At 36.3% G+C, this 14,873-nt stretch overlaps 1 protein-coding gene across 1 annotated transcript in view; it reads right to left on the reverse strand.

Annotated features, from left to right (window-relative positions):
- Nucleotides 1–14,873, reverse strand: part of ARAP2 (ArfGAP with RhoGAP domain, ankyrin repeat and PH domain 2) — a gene marked incomplete at both ends in the record, with an annotated part of 189,236 nt that overhangs the window by 44,847 nt on the left and 129,516 nt on the right. The window contains one exon of the mRNA XM_082838650.1: nt 7,612–7,740. Within this exon, the coding sequence (XP_082694776.1) occupies nt 7,612–7,740 (129 nt within the window). The remainder of the gene's footprint in view (nt 1–7,611; nt 7,741–14,873) is intronic.

A 14,873-nucleotide genomic window follows, 5' to 3' on the forward strand; every position in this document is an offset into this window, starting at 1 on the left:
ACAACCCAATCCAAAAATGGGCAGAAGACCTAAATAGACATTTCTCCAAAGAAGATATACAGACTGCCAACAAACACATGAAAGAATGCTCAACATCATTAATCATTAGAGAAATGCAAATCAAAACTACAATGACATATCGTCTCACACCAGTCAGAATGGCCATCATCAAAAAATCTAGAAACAATAAATGCTGGAGAGGGTGTGGAGAAAAGGGAACACTCTTGCACTGCTGGTGGGAATGTGAATTGGTTCAGCCACTATGGAGAACAGTATGGAGGTTCCTTAAAAAACTACAAATAGAACTACCATATGACCCAGCAATCCCACTACTGGGCATATACCCTGAGAAAACCGAAATTCAAAAAGAGTCATGTACCAAAATGTTCATTGCAGCTCTATTTACAATAGCCCGGAGATGGAAACAACCTAAGTGCCCGTCATCGGATGAATGGATAAAGAAGATGTGGCACATATATACAATGGAATATTACTCAGCCATAAAAAGAAACGAAATTGAGCTATTTGTAATGAGGTGGATAGACCTAGAGTCTGTCATACAGAGTGAAGTAAGTCAGAAAGAAAAAGACAAATACCGTATGCTAACACATATATATGGAATTTAAGAAAAAAAAAAATGTCATGAAGAACCTAGGGGTAAGACAGGAATAAAGACGCAGACCTCCTAGAGAACGGACTTGAGGTTATGGGGAGGGGGAAGGTTGAGCATGACAGGGCGAGAGAGAGTCATGGACATATACACACTAACAAACGTAGTAAGGTAGACAGCTAGTGGGAAGCAGCCGCTTGGCACAGGGATATTGGCTCGGTGCTTTGTGACAGCCTGGAGGGGTGGGATAGGGAGGGTGGGAGGGAGGGAGACGCAAGAGGGAAGAGATATGGGAACATATGTATATGTATAACTGATTCACTTTGTTATAAAGCAGAAACTAACACACCATTGTAAAGCAATTGTACCCCAATAAAGATGTTAAAAAAAAATTTATTAAGGCCAGGTACTTAAAAGTAAAAATAAAATAAAATAAAATAAAAGCCTAAACTTCTTTCCCTGACTTTTCAAGGACTAAATAAATAGACTCCTCCTACTCATCTTCATAAGCTATTAAGTTAAAATATAATATTTATTTATAAGCCAGTTGATCATAATACACTGTTTGGAAAACCAATCTGTGTCTCTGTGGCATGACTGAAGTTGATCATCTGAGTGAACCTAAGGGAAATTCCATTCTCCTTGGTTCTATACAAATTCTACCCCCACTTCTGGACCCAACTCATCCTTGAAGATTTTTTCTAACTACTCCAGTTCATACTTGTTATTCATGTCTTTAAAACTCTAAAAGTTAGGCATTGAATACATGAAAAGTCATGTTTGCCTCATAATTTTGCTCTTAAAAATAATAATTTCAGTCTATGGCTATACCACCCTGAATGCACCCAATCTCATCTGATCTTGAAAAAATAATAATTTCATCTTTGCTTTTTAAAAAATTGTGGGCTTTACATTTTCCTCCCCAACTTATGTGAGAACTAACATAGCACAGTGACTAAGAGTTTGCTCTGGAGCTAGACTACCTGGGCTTGAATGACAACCACATCCTCCACTGGATCCCAGGTAGTAACCTCTAAATCTCAGTTTCCTCACCTGCTAAATGGGGATTTATACAGTGATCACCCAGTAGATCTGGTAGGTGAAGTATTTAGAAGAGTGCTTAGCACATAGCAAGCAGAATGTAATTGGTTATTTATCTAATGGAGGACAGACATCATTTTTTTCTGTACTGCAGAGTCTGTAGTAAACAGTATGGAAAAAATTACCCTTCCAAAGGCCTGGTGATTTATAGACTGAATTTACAAGAGTTTTAAAAACTAAAATCTGCTTCTCCACTTACCAGCCGGTCACCTTGAGGGAGTTACGTAATGTCTCCATGTCCAAGTTTCTCCATTTACAAAAGGCTTAGAGAGTACTAGTAAAAAACCCCTTAAGACTGCTAGGAAGATTAAATGACATGGTGTATGCAAAGCCATCAGCTCAGCATCTGGCGCCCAGTAAATGCATAGTAACTATGAACAATTTATCTCTTATATATGATCTGAACAATGAAAAGGGAATATAAAACAAATGGGTCTATTTTCCATGGTCTCTATGTGTCTCCCTTCCTCTTTTGCTGGCAAAGACTATTTTCTCAGGCCTGTACATTATCTGAAAAACCAAGTTCCACCCCTGCGCATGTACTCTAAGTGCTGAAGGAGACAAGCAGTTTTCATGAGAGAATGTGCCACAACCAAGTGATATTTGGCAATATTTGCAGCCTGAAATCTAGAAATTTCTTCCAAATTAAATTAAATTAAATTCCAAGTTAAAAATTATCCATATTTTCCTTTGTTTGATATTGATTATATAGAACACATATATTCTTTATAATTTGGAGGAAGCAGAATTTGATATAGTTCACTCACTGCATGACATTCGCTCAAAATGTATTTAATAAAATTTAGTTCTACGACTGAGTAGTATATTTTCCTTTGTTACTTGTATTGAAGAAGTAATGCTTAATAGAACTAGCAGCCTGATAACATCCTTTTGTAATTAGATTATCCTTAAGCAGTAAAATTGTAAATATATTTACTACTGGAGGATTGACTAGAAAAGTGCCAGAGATTCCATGCCATTTTACTGACAATGCAGCAAATTGTAGAAAGTAGAACACTACTTTTCTATTCTATCATCAATTTCCAAGAAGATACTTCCACTTGAAGTGGACTGGATCTTACTTTCAACTTTTACACATCTTTGGATTTAAAAAGATATGATGGGAGTGGAATATAAATTATTTCAGCTAGACTATGATTTATGAACTCATACTATTTTTCCTGGAATTTTCCTTTATTTTCTTAAGTCAGTTGATAGGGCATGGCTCAGCTTTCCAGGTCTGAATTTGCTGGAAGCAGTTGCATTTTGAACTATTCTATTCTAATGTAAATTTAATTCCAAAGCATCTGTCGTATGTGGCAATCTAAATTTAGAAACCCACACGCATTTTCATTTGAGTTACATCTTCTATCTTAAAAGTAGTTCTTCCCCATTGAGATCATTAAAACTTGATTCTGTTGTATCACATTCTATTGGGGTAATATTAAAGAACTTTAGTGCTTAAAAGAAGACTTCTGCAACAAAAAAATTATTTATTCTGGAACCTTATAGAAGCTATAAATTTATGGCTAACTTGTGATAGAGATGTTGAAACTTAATATGAGATAATGATAATATAAGGTGGTCTAATATGATTAGCTCTGACAAAGTCTAAATGGCAATTTGAATGAAGTTTCATTCTCCCTATCTCAATGTCTCAGCCATAATCCATGGGGTAGAAAAGAAATTCAGACTATTATTTTTCTTTTCAAGTTAGTTACCTCCTCATTACAATAAGGACAATAGCCCAGAATGCTTCTCAGAAATACAATGCTGCTTTTGCAAAACACAGAACTGATTTTTAAGTAGAGGCAACAGAAAATTCATTTACTCTTACATACTTGTATAAAAGTAAAGTATGCTTCCTCATTACCTTAAATGAATGAGCAGAAATTAAGTGTTGTTTGACTCTAAAGTCTATTCCTTCTTGTGATATCTATATTTTAAACTATTGAGATAAAATGAACAAATTGAGAAAATTAAAACCCCTAAACAACCCCAAACCCCTAAACTTATTATTTGATAAAATTTTTCATTAAGCAAGAAGGTGTTATCAAACAAAAGTATATGCCTATAATTTGTTGCATAAAATCAGAAATACCATCATGCAATTAATGAAATGCAAGTCGTGTGTGTGTGTGTGTGTGTGTGTGTGTGTGTGTAGATAAAGGAGAGACAGGAAGAGATAGGGATAGGTAGACAGACACTAAGGTTTGTGGCAAAAGGTGTCAGGTATGATGAGACAGGTGTGATGGATGTGTTGGTGCTACTTTATGTTTTAAGAAAATATTAACACAATAGCTATTCATTACTGAGAGAAAAGTATGGTTGTAACCAACCAGCCTTGTTTCAAACTGTGCTAATTTCCACTTGGCCCCCAGGTTAGAATAAGAAAATCTTAAGAAAGGAGAAGAAATCCTTAACATTGTTTCCTCTCTGCTGTGAAGAGCCATGTGTTTCTGAGGTGATTCCAGTTTTTCTGCTAACAAATTGACAGAGAAATCACATTTGATTTACTTTCACTATTTTCCTTTTAGATCCCAATTTTAAGTAGTAGTGCATGTAATGAATGGAACAATAACTCTGGAGTAGGTGGTCACTGTGATTGATTTAGGAGACATTTGCCAAGACAAAGACAAAGTAGACTGAATACCTAACCAACCTAAAATCTATCACACAGGGTACCCCATAAGAAGTACTTAGAATCCCCAGGTTACTGTAAGACATGACTATAAGAAAAAATCATGACTTTAGAAGTTGATTTAAAAACAAACAATAGGCCAAACCTTCTTTAAAATGACAATCCTAAATGCACACAGATGCAGAACCAACCATAATGAAAAAGATTTTACTTTGACAATCTGAATATAAATCAAGCTCTAATTAAAAACATTTATAAAAATTTTATTGGCTAGAAAACTAAAAAAGAAAGTTAAATATTTACTTCATAGGTACTCCTGTTTCTGACCAAAAGTACGTAACTACTAATATGGAATGGTCTAATTAATGTATTTCCTGAGGGTTACTCTAAAACCTGACTTTTTTTTTTTTCATTCAGAGGGACATAATTTCCTGGTAGAAAGAACTATTGATATCATAATAACAAGTTGCATATTGGCTTGGCCAGCTGAGGAGGGTAGAGTGCAGGGGTAGTGATAAGTTTCATAGCTCCCACCCTGTCAGAGGAATGCAGGAGATATGAGAGTAGCATAAGAGTTTACTGACACTTTACTCTAGAGAATATTTCATCCAAATCTCAGAAACTGTCATGTAAGCCTGCTTTCCACTGCTTGGGTTCCCCAGTTTTTATGCAAGGTGCTTTGTCTAGACCTTACAGAAGCCTGATGCTTTCAAAACAGGACACACTCATAACCCCCAAAAGAGGCCGTGTACAATAGATGAGGCATCATTTTAATGCCCAATTAAATGCCCAATCTTCCTACCTAGTTTGTGGGTAGAGCAATTTATAGTTTGTCACTCGATCATTTCTTGTTGCCCTTAAACAACAAAGATTTTACTCAGATGTGAGTAAACCCACTCAATCTAACATCGCTAATACAGCACTTAATGGTATCCTTGCTTTGGGTTATCCCTCAGGCCACCTGCACAAAACCTTCCTTTATATTATAGCCTTTTAAGATCTTATTCTTGTCTGGTTTTATTCACATAGCCAGTCCACTAGCATTCAAACAAGAGCTAAGTTTTTGCAACATGGAGAATTAAGAGACATTTTTGAGGGATATTAGAAAAAGGAAAATTCTCACCAAAAATAAATTAAAATTTACCTGAAAAGATGACTTATTTTCTAAAAGAAAAGAAGCCATGAGAACCTATAATGTATTTCATAATGCAGGCAGGAGTTTGTTCATAAACTCAATACGTTTCCTTTATCTCAATGTTAAAATGAAAGAATAACAGAATTTAAGAGTTAGGCCAGATTTCAAAGGTTATCTAAATCAGAGATTCTCAACATGACACCATTGACATGTTGAGCCAGATTATGCTTTGTTGTAAAGAGCCTTGCTGTGTATTGTAGGATGTTTAGCAGCATCTCTGGTCTCTAACCACTAAATACCAGAAGCACCACCCTACCCAGTGTGACCATCAGAAATATCTCCAGACATTGCCAAATGCCCCCTGGGGGACAAAAATCTCCCCCACCTGACAATCACTGCTCTATGACAGGGATGCTTGTAGCAGTCATATGATGAGAGAGAATTTCTATTGCAATCGTTGAGCAGTATACAGAGGATGTGGCCAAAATCATATGTAGGAGTAAGAAAGAAGTTAAACAAGATAAAGTTGTCTAAAAGGCTAAATTTCTATAGCAAAAAGAACACATGTTGTGTTTATTTAGATGCTAGTAAGACCAGAATGACACAGAAGCTGTTAAACTGCTTGCATTTTGTAAAAATACTTTTGTGTAATTGTAAGATATGAAGGGCAGAGTTATGGACTGAATGTTTATGTTTCCCCAATTCATATGTTGAAACCTACCTACATGGTATCAGGTTTTAGGAGGTGGGGCCTTTATGAGGTAATTAGGATTAGATGAGGTCATGAGGGTGGAATCCTCAGGAATGGGCTTAGGTGCCCTTGTTAAGAGTCACAGAGAGTGCGCTTCCCCTCTCTGCTCTCTGCCCAGGGAGGATACAAGAAGTCCCCAGTCTGCAACCTGGAAGAGGCCTCTCACCAGAACTTGGCCAGGCTGGCACCCTGATGTCAGACTTCTAGGCTCCACACTGTGAGAAGTAAACTTCTGTTGTTTATGAGCCATCTAGTCTATTGTAGTCTGTTATAGTAGCCAGATTATCATGAAATCAGAAACATATCAGATTAGCCTGGTACAATTAAGAACTTGCTGATTTATGGCTACTAGCTAGAGAGTCTGCAATCATACCAAGTAGCTTTACCACATTTAAGAACTGTACCCACCTCCCCATCTTTTTTCTTTTTTCTTAATAATTAGAAGTAAAACCAATCTGTTCTCAAATCTAGTACTTAATAAATGTGTGATCTGGAGGCAAGTTACTTAATTTCTCTGAGCTTCCCTTTTCTCAATTGTAAAATTCAAATGATAATATAACTACTGGAGAAAATTTTTAAAAAGTATAAATGAGTTTTGGTATGCAGAGAGCTCATTTTATAATACCTGATTAATAAATAGTAATGGTTATTATCAATATGAATGATAAAAGTTATCTTATAAAACTTAAATCCTCTGCTTTCGGGGTTGGTTTATAGACAGTGTGGCAAGAAATCTTTTTCTAATCTGTCAGATGATATAAACATAACAGAAGAATCTAAGTTTCAAAATGAAAGTTTTCTGATACCTCAAACAAGTTCAGAGACTGTCTAATATGGATCCCCCGTGCTAGCTAACTTCTTACTTAACCTTACATGTATACATGTCTTCTCCCAGTTGGATGGCAAATATCCTTATTGGAAGTATTTATTTTGTATTTGTTTTCCAATATTACTGCAAAATAGGTGAGAATTATAACAAGCACACAATCTCAGAGCTTGCGATTCTTGAATGCTCGGAGAACTTTCAAATGTAAATATAATTCAAGATGATTCACCATCTATCTAAAAATTAGGAAAACACTTAAGCATGGCAAATAAATAAACTAAACCCAAAACCTTAAAAAGATGAATCATTCCTGCTAAATCTTTAATTTGATACGGTCAAATTAACCAACTATTACCACAGTCTGACCCACCAGGAAAATATGACCCTGGCACTTGGTCTATATATTCTTCTTTCTAACAATAATGGCAGTAGATTTTTCATTTAGCTACTCATTTTTACATTTTCAGAAAACACTTGTGCCATAATAATTATCCTTTAACCACTTAAATTTTCAATCATAGTTGCAATGCGAAATAACAGCACCTACCATTATAGTGTTTAACTGTGTCAATGGTTAAGAATCTCTTCACCACAAGATAAGCAGATCCAGGTTCAGCTAATGAACTCCACCGAAGCACCTGTTCCAACACATTTTCTGTGTAGTGAAGAGGGCGCTCTGCAAACAGAAACAAATCAAATTACAAAAGAAATCTTAACTTTTTTTAATTATAAAATTTAAAACGTCCTTTTAGAAAGCTCTGTACAAGACAATAAGCATGACTGTATCTTATGGTACACAAGATAGTGCTAGGACTACATACAGGAAACCCTAAGACCTAGAACAGCATTAAGCACGTAATAAAATTTACTGTATAAATAAATCTTTGCAGGGACATTTGTTTGTTACACAACAATTTAAAAAAAATTCAGAGGTACTACCCTTTAAATATAATTTCACAAATATAGCTACCTTTTTGTACAACAAATTAGTGAATTACTCTACTTTTTAATTTAAACAACATTCTGGTTTGCTTATGGAAAGCTGTGTATTTGAATATGCAAATAATAATTATACAAGGACTAGTAAAATTAGTCTTGTCCAGTACTAAGTAATAACATAAATAAACCCTTTGTTTCTCCCAACAAGACTAGCATAATTTGTGATCAATATTAGTGAATAACTTATAGCTGATACAGTCAACTTACATGAAATTATAAAAAATAACTTCAACAGAGAATATAAGATAATCATTATCAAACAGTACTGAGTAATCTATGTTTAACTATTAGTGGAAATATCAATCAGAAACATTATGTAGCAATATTATACATTAACTGTTCATATAATAGGCCAACAAGCAAGAAGTTGATGACATCTTAAAGATTTCTCCTTGGTAGAAGGACGTGATCTCACTCCCTCTTGCGAGAACACCAGAATCACAACTAACTGCTGAACAGTCATTGACAGGAAGACACTGGAACTCACCAAAAAAGATACCCCGCATCCAAAGACAAAAGAAAAGCCACAATGAGATGGTAGGAGGGGCGCAATCACAATAAAATCAAATCCCATTAACTGCTGGGTGGGTGACTCACAAACTGGAGAACACTTATACCACAGAAGTTCACCCACTGGAATGAAGGTTCTGAGCCCCACGTCAGGCTTCCCAACCTGGGGGTCCGGCAATGGGAGGAGGAATGCCTAGAGAATCAGACTTAAAGGCTAGCGGGATTTGATTGCAGGAATTCGACAGGACTGGGGGAAACAGAGACTGCACTCCTGGAGGGCACACACAAAGTAGTGTGTGCACTGGGACCCAGGGGAAGGAGCAGTGACCCTAGGGGAGACTGAACCAGATCTACCAGCTAGTGTTGGAGGGTCTCCTGCAGAGGCAGGGGGTGGCTCTGTCTCACCATGAGGGCAAGGACACAGGCAGCAGAAGTTCTGGGAGGTACTCATCAGTGTGAGCCCTCCCAGAGTCTGCCATTAGCTCCACCAAAGAGTCCAGGTAGGCTTCGGTGTTGGGTCGCCTCAGGCCAAACAATGAACAGGGAGGGGACTCAGCCCCACCCATCAGCAGGCAAGATGATTAAAGTTTTACTGAGCTCTGCCCACCAGAGCAACACCCAGCTCTACCCACCACCAGTCCCTCCCATCAGGATACTTGCACAAGCCTCTTAGAGAGACTCATCCACCAGAGGGCAGACAGCAGAAGCAAGAAGAACTACAATCCTGCAGCCTGTGGAAAAAAACCACATTCACAGAAAGACAAGATGAAAAGGCAGAAGGCTATGTGCCAGGTGAAGGAATAAGATAAAACCCCAGAAAAACAGCTAAATGAAGTGGAGATAGGCAACTTTCCAGAAAAAGAATTCAGAATAATGATAGTGAAGATGATCCAGGACCTCAGAAAAAGAATGGAGGCAAAGATAGAAATGATGCAAGAAATGTTTAACAAACACCTAGAAGAATTAAAGAACAAACAGAGATGAACAATACAATAACTGAAATGAAAACTACACTAAAAGGATTCAATAGCAGAATTAACTGAGGCAGAAGAACGGATAAGTGACGTGGAAGACAGAATGGTGGAATTCACTGCTGCAGAACAGAATAAAGAAAAAAGAATGAAAAGAAATGAAGACAGCCTAAGAGACCTCTGGGATAACATTAAACACAAAAACATTCGCATTATAGGGGTCCCAGAAAGAGAAGGGAGAGAGAAAGGACCTGAGAAATATTTGAAGAGATTATAGTCAAAAAATTCCCTAACATGGGAAAGGAAATAGCCACCCAAGTCCAGGAAGTGCTGAGAGTCCAAGGCAGGAGAAACCCAAGGAGAAACACACCAAGATACATAGTAATCAAATTGGCAAAAATTAAAGATAAAGAAAAATTATTGAAAGCAGCAAGGGAAAAAATGACAAATAATATGCAAGGGCACTCCCATAAGGTTAACAGCTGATTTCTCAGCAGACACTCTACAAGCCAGAAGGGAGTGGCATGATATACTTAAAGTGATGAAAGGGAAGAACCTACAACCAAGATTACTCTACCCAGCAAAGATCTCATTCATATTCGATGGAGAAATCAAAAGCTATACAGAGAAGCAAAAGCTAAGAGAATTCAGCACCACCAAACCAGCTCTACAACAAATGGTAAAGGAACTTCTCTAAGTGGGGAAAACAAGAGAAGAAAAGGACCTACACAAAGAAACCCAAAACAATTAAGAAAATGGTAGTAGGAACATACATATCGATAATTAACTTAAACGTGAATGGATTAAATGCTCCAACCAAAAGACACAGGCTTGCTGAATGGATACAAGAACAAGACCCATCTATATGCTGTCTACAAGAGACCCACTTCAGACCTAGGGACACATACAGACTGAAAGTAAGGGGATGGAAAGATATTCCATGCAAATGGAAATAAAAAGAAAGCTGGAGTAGCAATTCTCATATCAGACAAAATAGACTTTAAAATAAAGAATGTTACAAGAGACAAGGAAGGACACTACATAATTATCATGGGATCAATCCAAGAAGAAGATATAACAATTATAAATATATATACACCCAGCATAGGAGCACCTCAATACATAAGGCAACTGCTAACAGCTGTAAAAGAGGAAATCAACAGTAACACAGTAATAGTGGGAGACTTTAACACCTTACTTACACCAATGGACAGATCATCCACACAGAAAATTAATAAGGAAACACAAGCTTTAAGCGACACAACAGACCACACAGATTTAATATATATTTATAGGACATTCCAGGTAAAACAGCAGATCACACTTTCTTCTCAAGTGCACAGAGAACATTCTCCTGGATAGATCACTTGGGTCACAAATCAAGCCTCAGTAAATTTAGGAAAACTGAAATCATATCAAGCATCTTTTCTGACCACAACACTATGAGATTAGAAATGAATTACAAGGAAAAAAACATAAAAAACACAAACACACGGAGGGTAAACAATACGTTACTAAATAACCAAGAGATCACTGAAGAAATCAAAGAGGAAATCAAAAAATAGCTAGAGACAAATGACAATGAAAACACAATGATCCAAAACGTATGGGATGCAGCAAAAGCAGTACTAGGAGGGGAGTTTATAGCTATACAAGCCTACCTCAAGAAACAAGAAAAATCTCAAATAAACAATCTAACCTTACACCTAAAGGAACTAGAGAAAGCAGAACAAACAAAACCCACAGTTAATAGAAGGAAAGAAATCATAAAGATCAGAGCAGAAATAAATGAAAAAGAAACAAAGAAAAGAATAGCAAAGATCAATAAAACTAAAAGCTTGTTCTTTGAGAAGATAAACAAAATTGATAAACCATGAGCCACACTCATCAAGAAAAAGAGGAAGAGGACTCAACAAAATTAGAAATGAAAAAGGAGAAGTTATAACAGACACCGCAGAAATACAAATCCTCCTAAGAGACTATTACAAGCAACTCTATGGCAATAAAATGGACAACCTGGAAGAAATGGACAAATTCTTAGAAAGGTATAACCTTCCAGGACTGAACCAGGAAGAAATAGAAAATATGAACAGATCAATCACAAGTAATGAAATTGAAACTGTGATTAAAAATCTTCCAACAAACAAAAGTCCAGGACCCGATGGCTTCACAGGTGAATTCTATCAAACATTTAGAGAAGGGCTAATACCCATCCTTCTCAAACTTCCATAAAATTGCGGAGGAAGGAACACTCCCAACCTCATTCTATGAGGCCACCATCACCCTGATACCAAAACCACACAAAGATAGTACAAAAAAAAAAAAATTACAGACCAATATCACTGATGAATATCGATGAAAAAATCCTCAACAAAATACTAGCAAACAGAATCCAACAACATGTTAAAAGGATCATACACCATGATCAAGTGGGATTTATCACAGGGATGCAAGAGTTCTACAATATACACAAATCAATCAATGTGATACAGCATATTAACAAATTGAAGAAGAAAAACCATATGATCATCTCAATAGATGCAGAAGAAGCTTTTGACAAAATTCAACATTGACTTATAATAAAAACTCTCCAGAAAGGGGGCATAGAGGGAACCTCCTTCAACATAATAAAGGCCATATACGACAAACCCACAGCAAACAACATTCTCAATGATGAAAAACTGAAAGTATTTCCTCTAAGATTAGGAACAAGACAAGGATGTCCACTCTCACCACTATTATTCAACATAGTTTTGGAAGTCCTAGCCACAGTAATCAGAGAAGAAAAAGAAATAGAAGGAATACAAATTGGAAAAGAAGAAGTAAAACTGTCACTGTTTGCAGATGACATGATACTATACATAGAGAATCCTAAAGATGCTACCAGAAAACTACTAGAGCTAATCAATGAATTTGGTAAAGTAGCAGGATACAAAATTAATGCACAGAAATCTCTTGCATTCCTATACACTAATAATGAAAAATCTGAAAGAGAAATTAAGGAAACACTCCTATTTACCACTGCAGCAAAAAGAATAAAATACCTAGGAATAAACCTACCTAGGGAGACACAAGACCTGTGTGCAGAAAACTATAAGACACTGATGAAAGAAATTAAAGATGACACAACAGATGGAGAGATACACCATGTTCTTGTATTGGAAGAATCAATATTGTGAAAATGACTATACTACCCAAAGCAATCTATAGATTCAATGCAATCCCTACCAAATTACCAGTGGCCTGCCTTTTTTACAGAACTAGAACAAAAAATCTTAACATTTGTATGGAGACACAAGAGACCCCGAATAGCCAAAGCAGTTTTGAGGTAAAAAAGCGGAGCTGGAAGAATCAGACTCCCTGAGTTCAGACTATACTACAAAGCTACAGTAATCAAGAAAGTATGGTACTGGCACAGAAACAGAAATATAGATCAATGGAACAGGATAGAAAGCCCAGAGATAAACCCACGCACATATGGTCACCTTATCTTTGATAAAGGAGGCAAGAATATTCAGTGGAGAAAAGACACCTGTTCAATAAGTGGTGCTGGGAAAACTGGACAGCTACATGTAAAAGAATGAAACTAGAACACTCCCTAACACCATACACAAAAATAGAATCAAAATGGACTAGAGATCTAAATGTATGACTGGACACTATAAAACTCATAGAGGAAAACATAGGAAGAACACTCTTTGACATAAATCACAGCAAGATCTTTTTTGATCCACCTCCTAGAGTAATGGAAATAAAAACAAAAATAAACAAATGGAACCTAATGAAACTTCAAAGCTTTTGCACAGCAAAGGAAACCATAAACAAGACGAAAAGACAACCCTCAGAATGGGAGAAAATATTTGCAAATGAATCAATGGACAAAGGATTAATCTCCAAAATATGTAAACAGCTCATGCAGCTCAATATTAAGAAAACAAACAACCCAATCCCAAAATGGACAGAAGACCTAAATAGACATTTCTCCAAAGAAGACATACAGATGGTCAAGAAGCACATGAAAAGCTGCTCAACATCACTAATCATTAGAGAAATGCAAATCAAAACTACAATGAGGTATCACCTCACACTGGTCAGAATGGCCATCATCAGAAAATGTACAAACAACAAATGCTGGAGAGGGTGTGGAGTAAAGGGAACCCTCTTGCACTGTTGATGGGAATGTACATTGATACAGCCACTATGGAGAACAGTATGGAGGTTCCTTAAAAAAACTAAAAATAGAATTACCATATGATCCAGCAATCACACTACTCGGCATGTACACAGAGAAAACCATAATTCAAAAAGACACATGCACCCCAATGTTCACTGCAGCACTATTTACAATAGCCAGGTCATGGAAGCAACCTAAGTGCCCATTGACAGATGAATGGATAAAGAAGATGTGGTACATATATACAATGGAATATTACTCAGCCATAAAAAGGAATGAAATTGGGTCATTTTTTGAGACACGGATGGATCTAGAGGCTATCATACAGAGTGAAGTAAGTCAGAAAGAGAAAAACAAATATTGTATATTAACGCATATATGTGGAACCTAGAAAAATGGTACGGATGAACTGGTTTGCAGGGCAGAAATTGAGACACAGATGTAGAGAACAAACGTATGGATACCAAGGGGGGAAAGCAGCGGTGGGGTGGCGATGGTGGTGTGATGCATTGGGAATTTGGGATTGACATGTATACACTGATGTGTATAAAATGGAGGACTAATAAGAAGCTGCTGCATAAAATAATAAATAAAATAAAATTCAAAAATTCAGAAAAAAAGATTTCTCCTTGATAAATGCTCATTCATATACATGTTTTATGTAAGCATCTTTTAAAATACATCACAAGTTCTTAGCATAGAATTAACCAAAAAATCACAGGCTTTTAAAATTACAATCAAAGTTTCATAGGAAATTGTTTTGCTGATCAAAATATGCCAATCAGTTAATAAAATGTTATGACAGCATATGCTGAGAAAAAAAGAAATTCAAGCTTTTTCACAGTATACTGAAAATAGCATAATTGAAATAGCAAGAACATAAGCTCTAACATGAAGATGTTGATGTAACTTTCCTCGTACCATAGCCTTTATAAGTGAGTTCAGCTCTTTCATACTCTCCTACATGTGAAACGAATAGTACTTGGCTTTTCGTTTTTGGTTAAAGTAGTAATTATGCTAATGACAAACAAAAAAGCATATGTCAGTAGCATCACACTTGTATATGACCCATGCTATTTTAATTGGTAATAAAATCACAAGTAAAAAAGACCAAATATATCACATTCTCCTTAATACTGGTCTCCCAGAGAAGTT

The sequence above is a fragment of the Leucopleurus acutus genome (assembly GCF_964270905.1).
Source record: "Leucopleurus acutus genome assembly, chromosome: 4".
Taxonomy (NCBI): domain Eukaryota; kingdom Metazoa; phylum Chordata; class Mammalia; order Artiodactyla; family Delphinidae; genus Leucopleurus; species Leucopleurus acutus.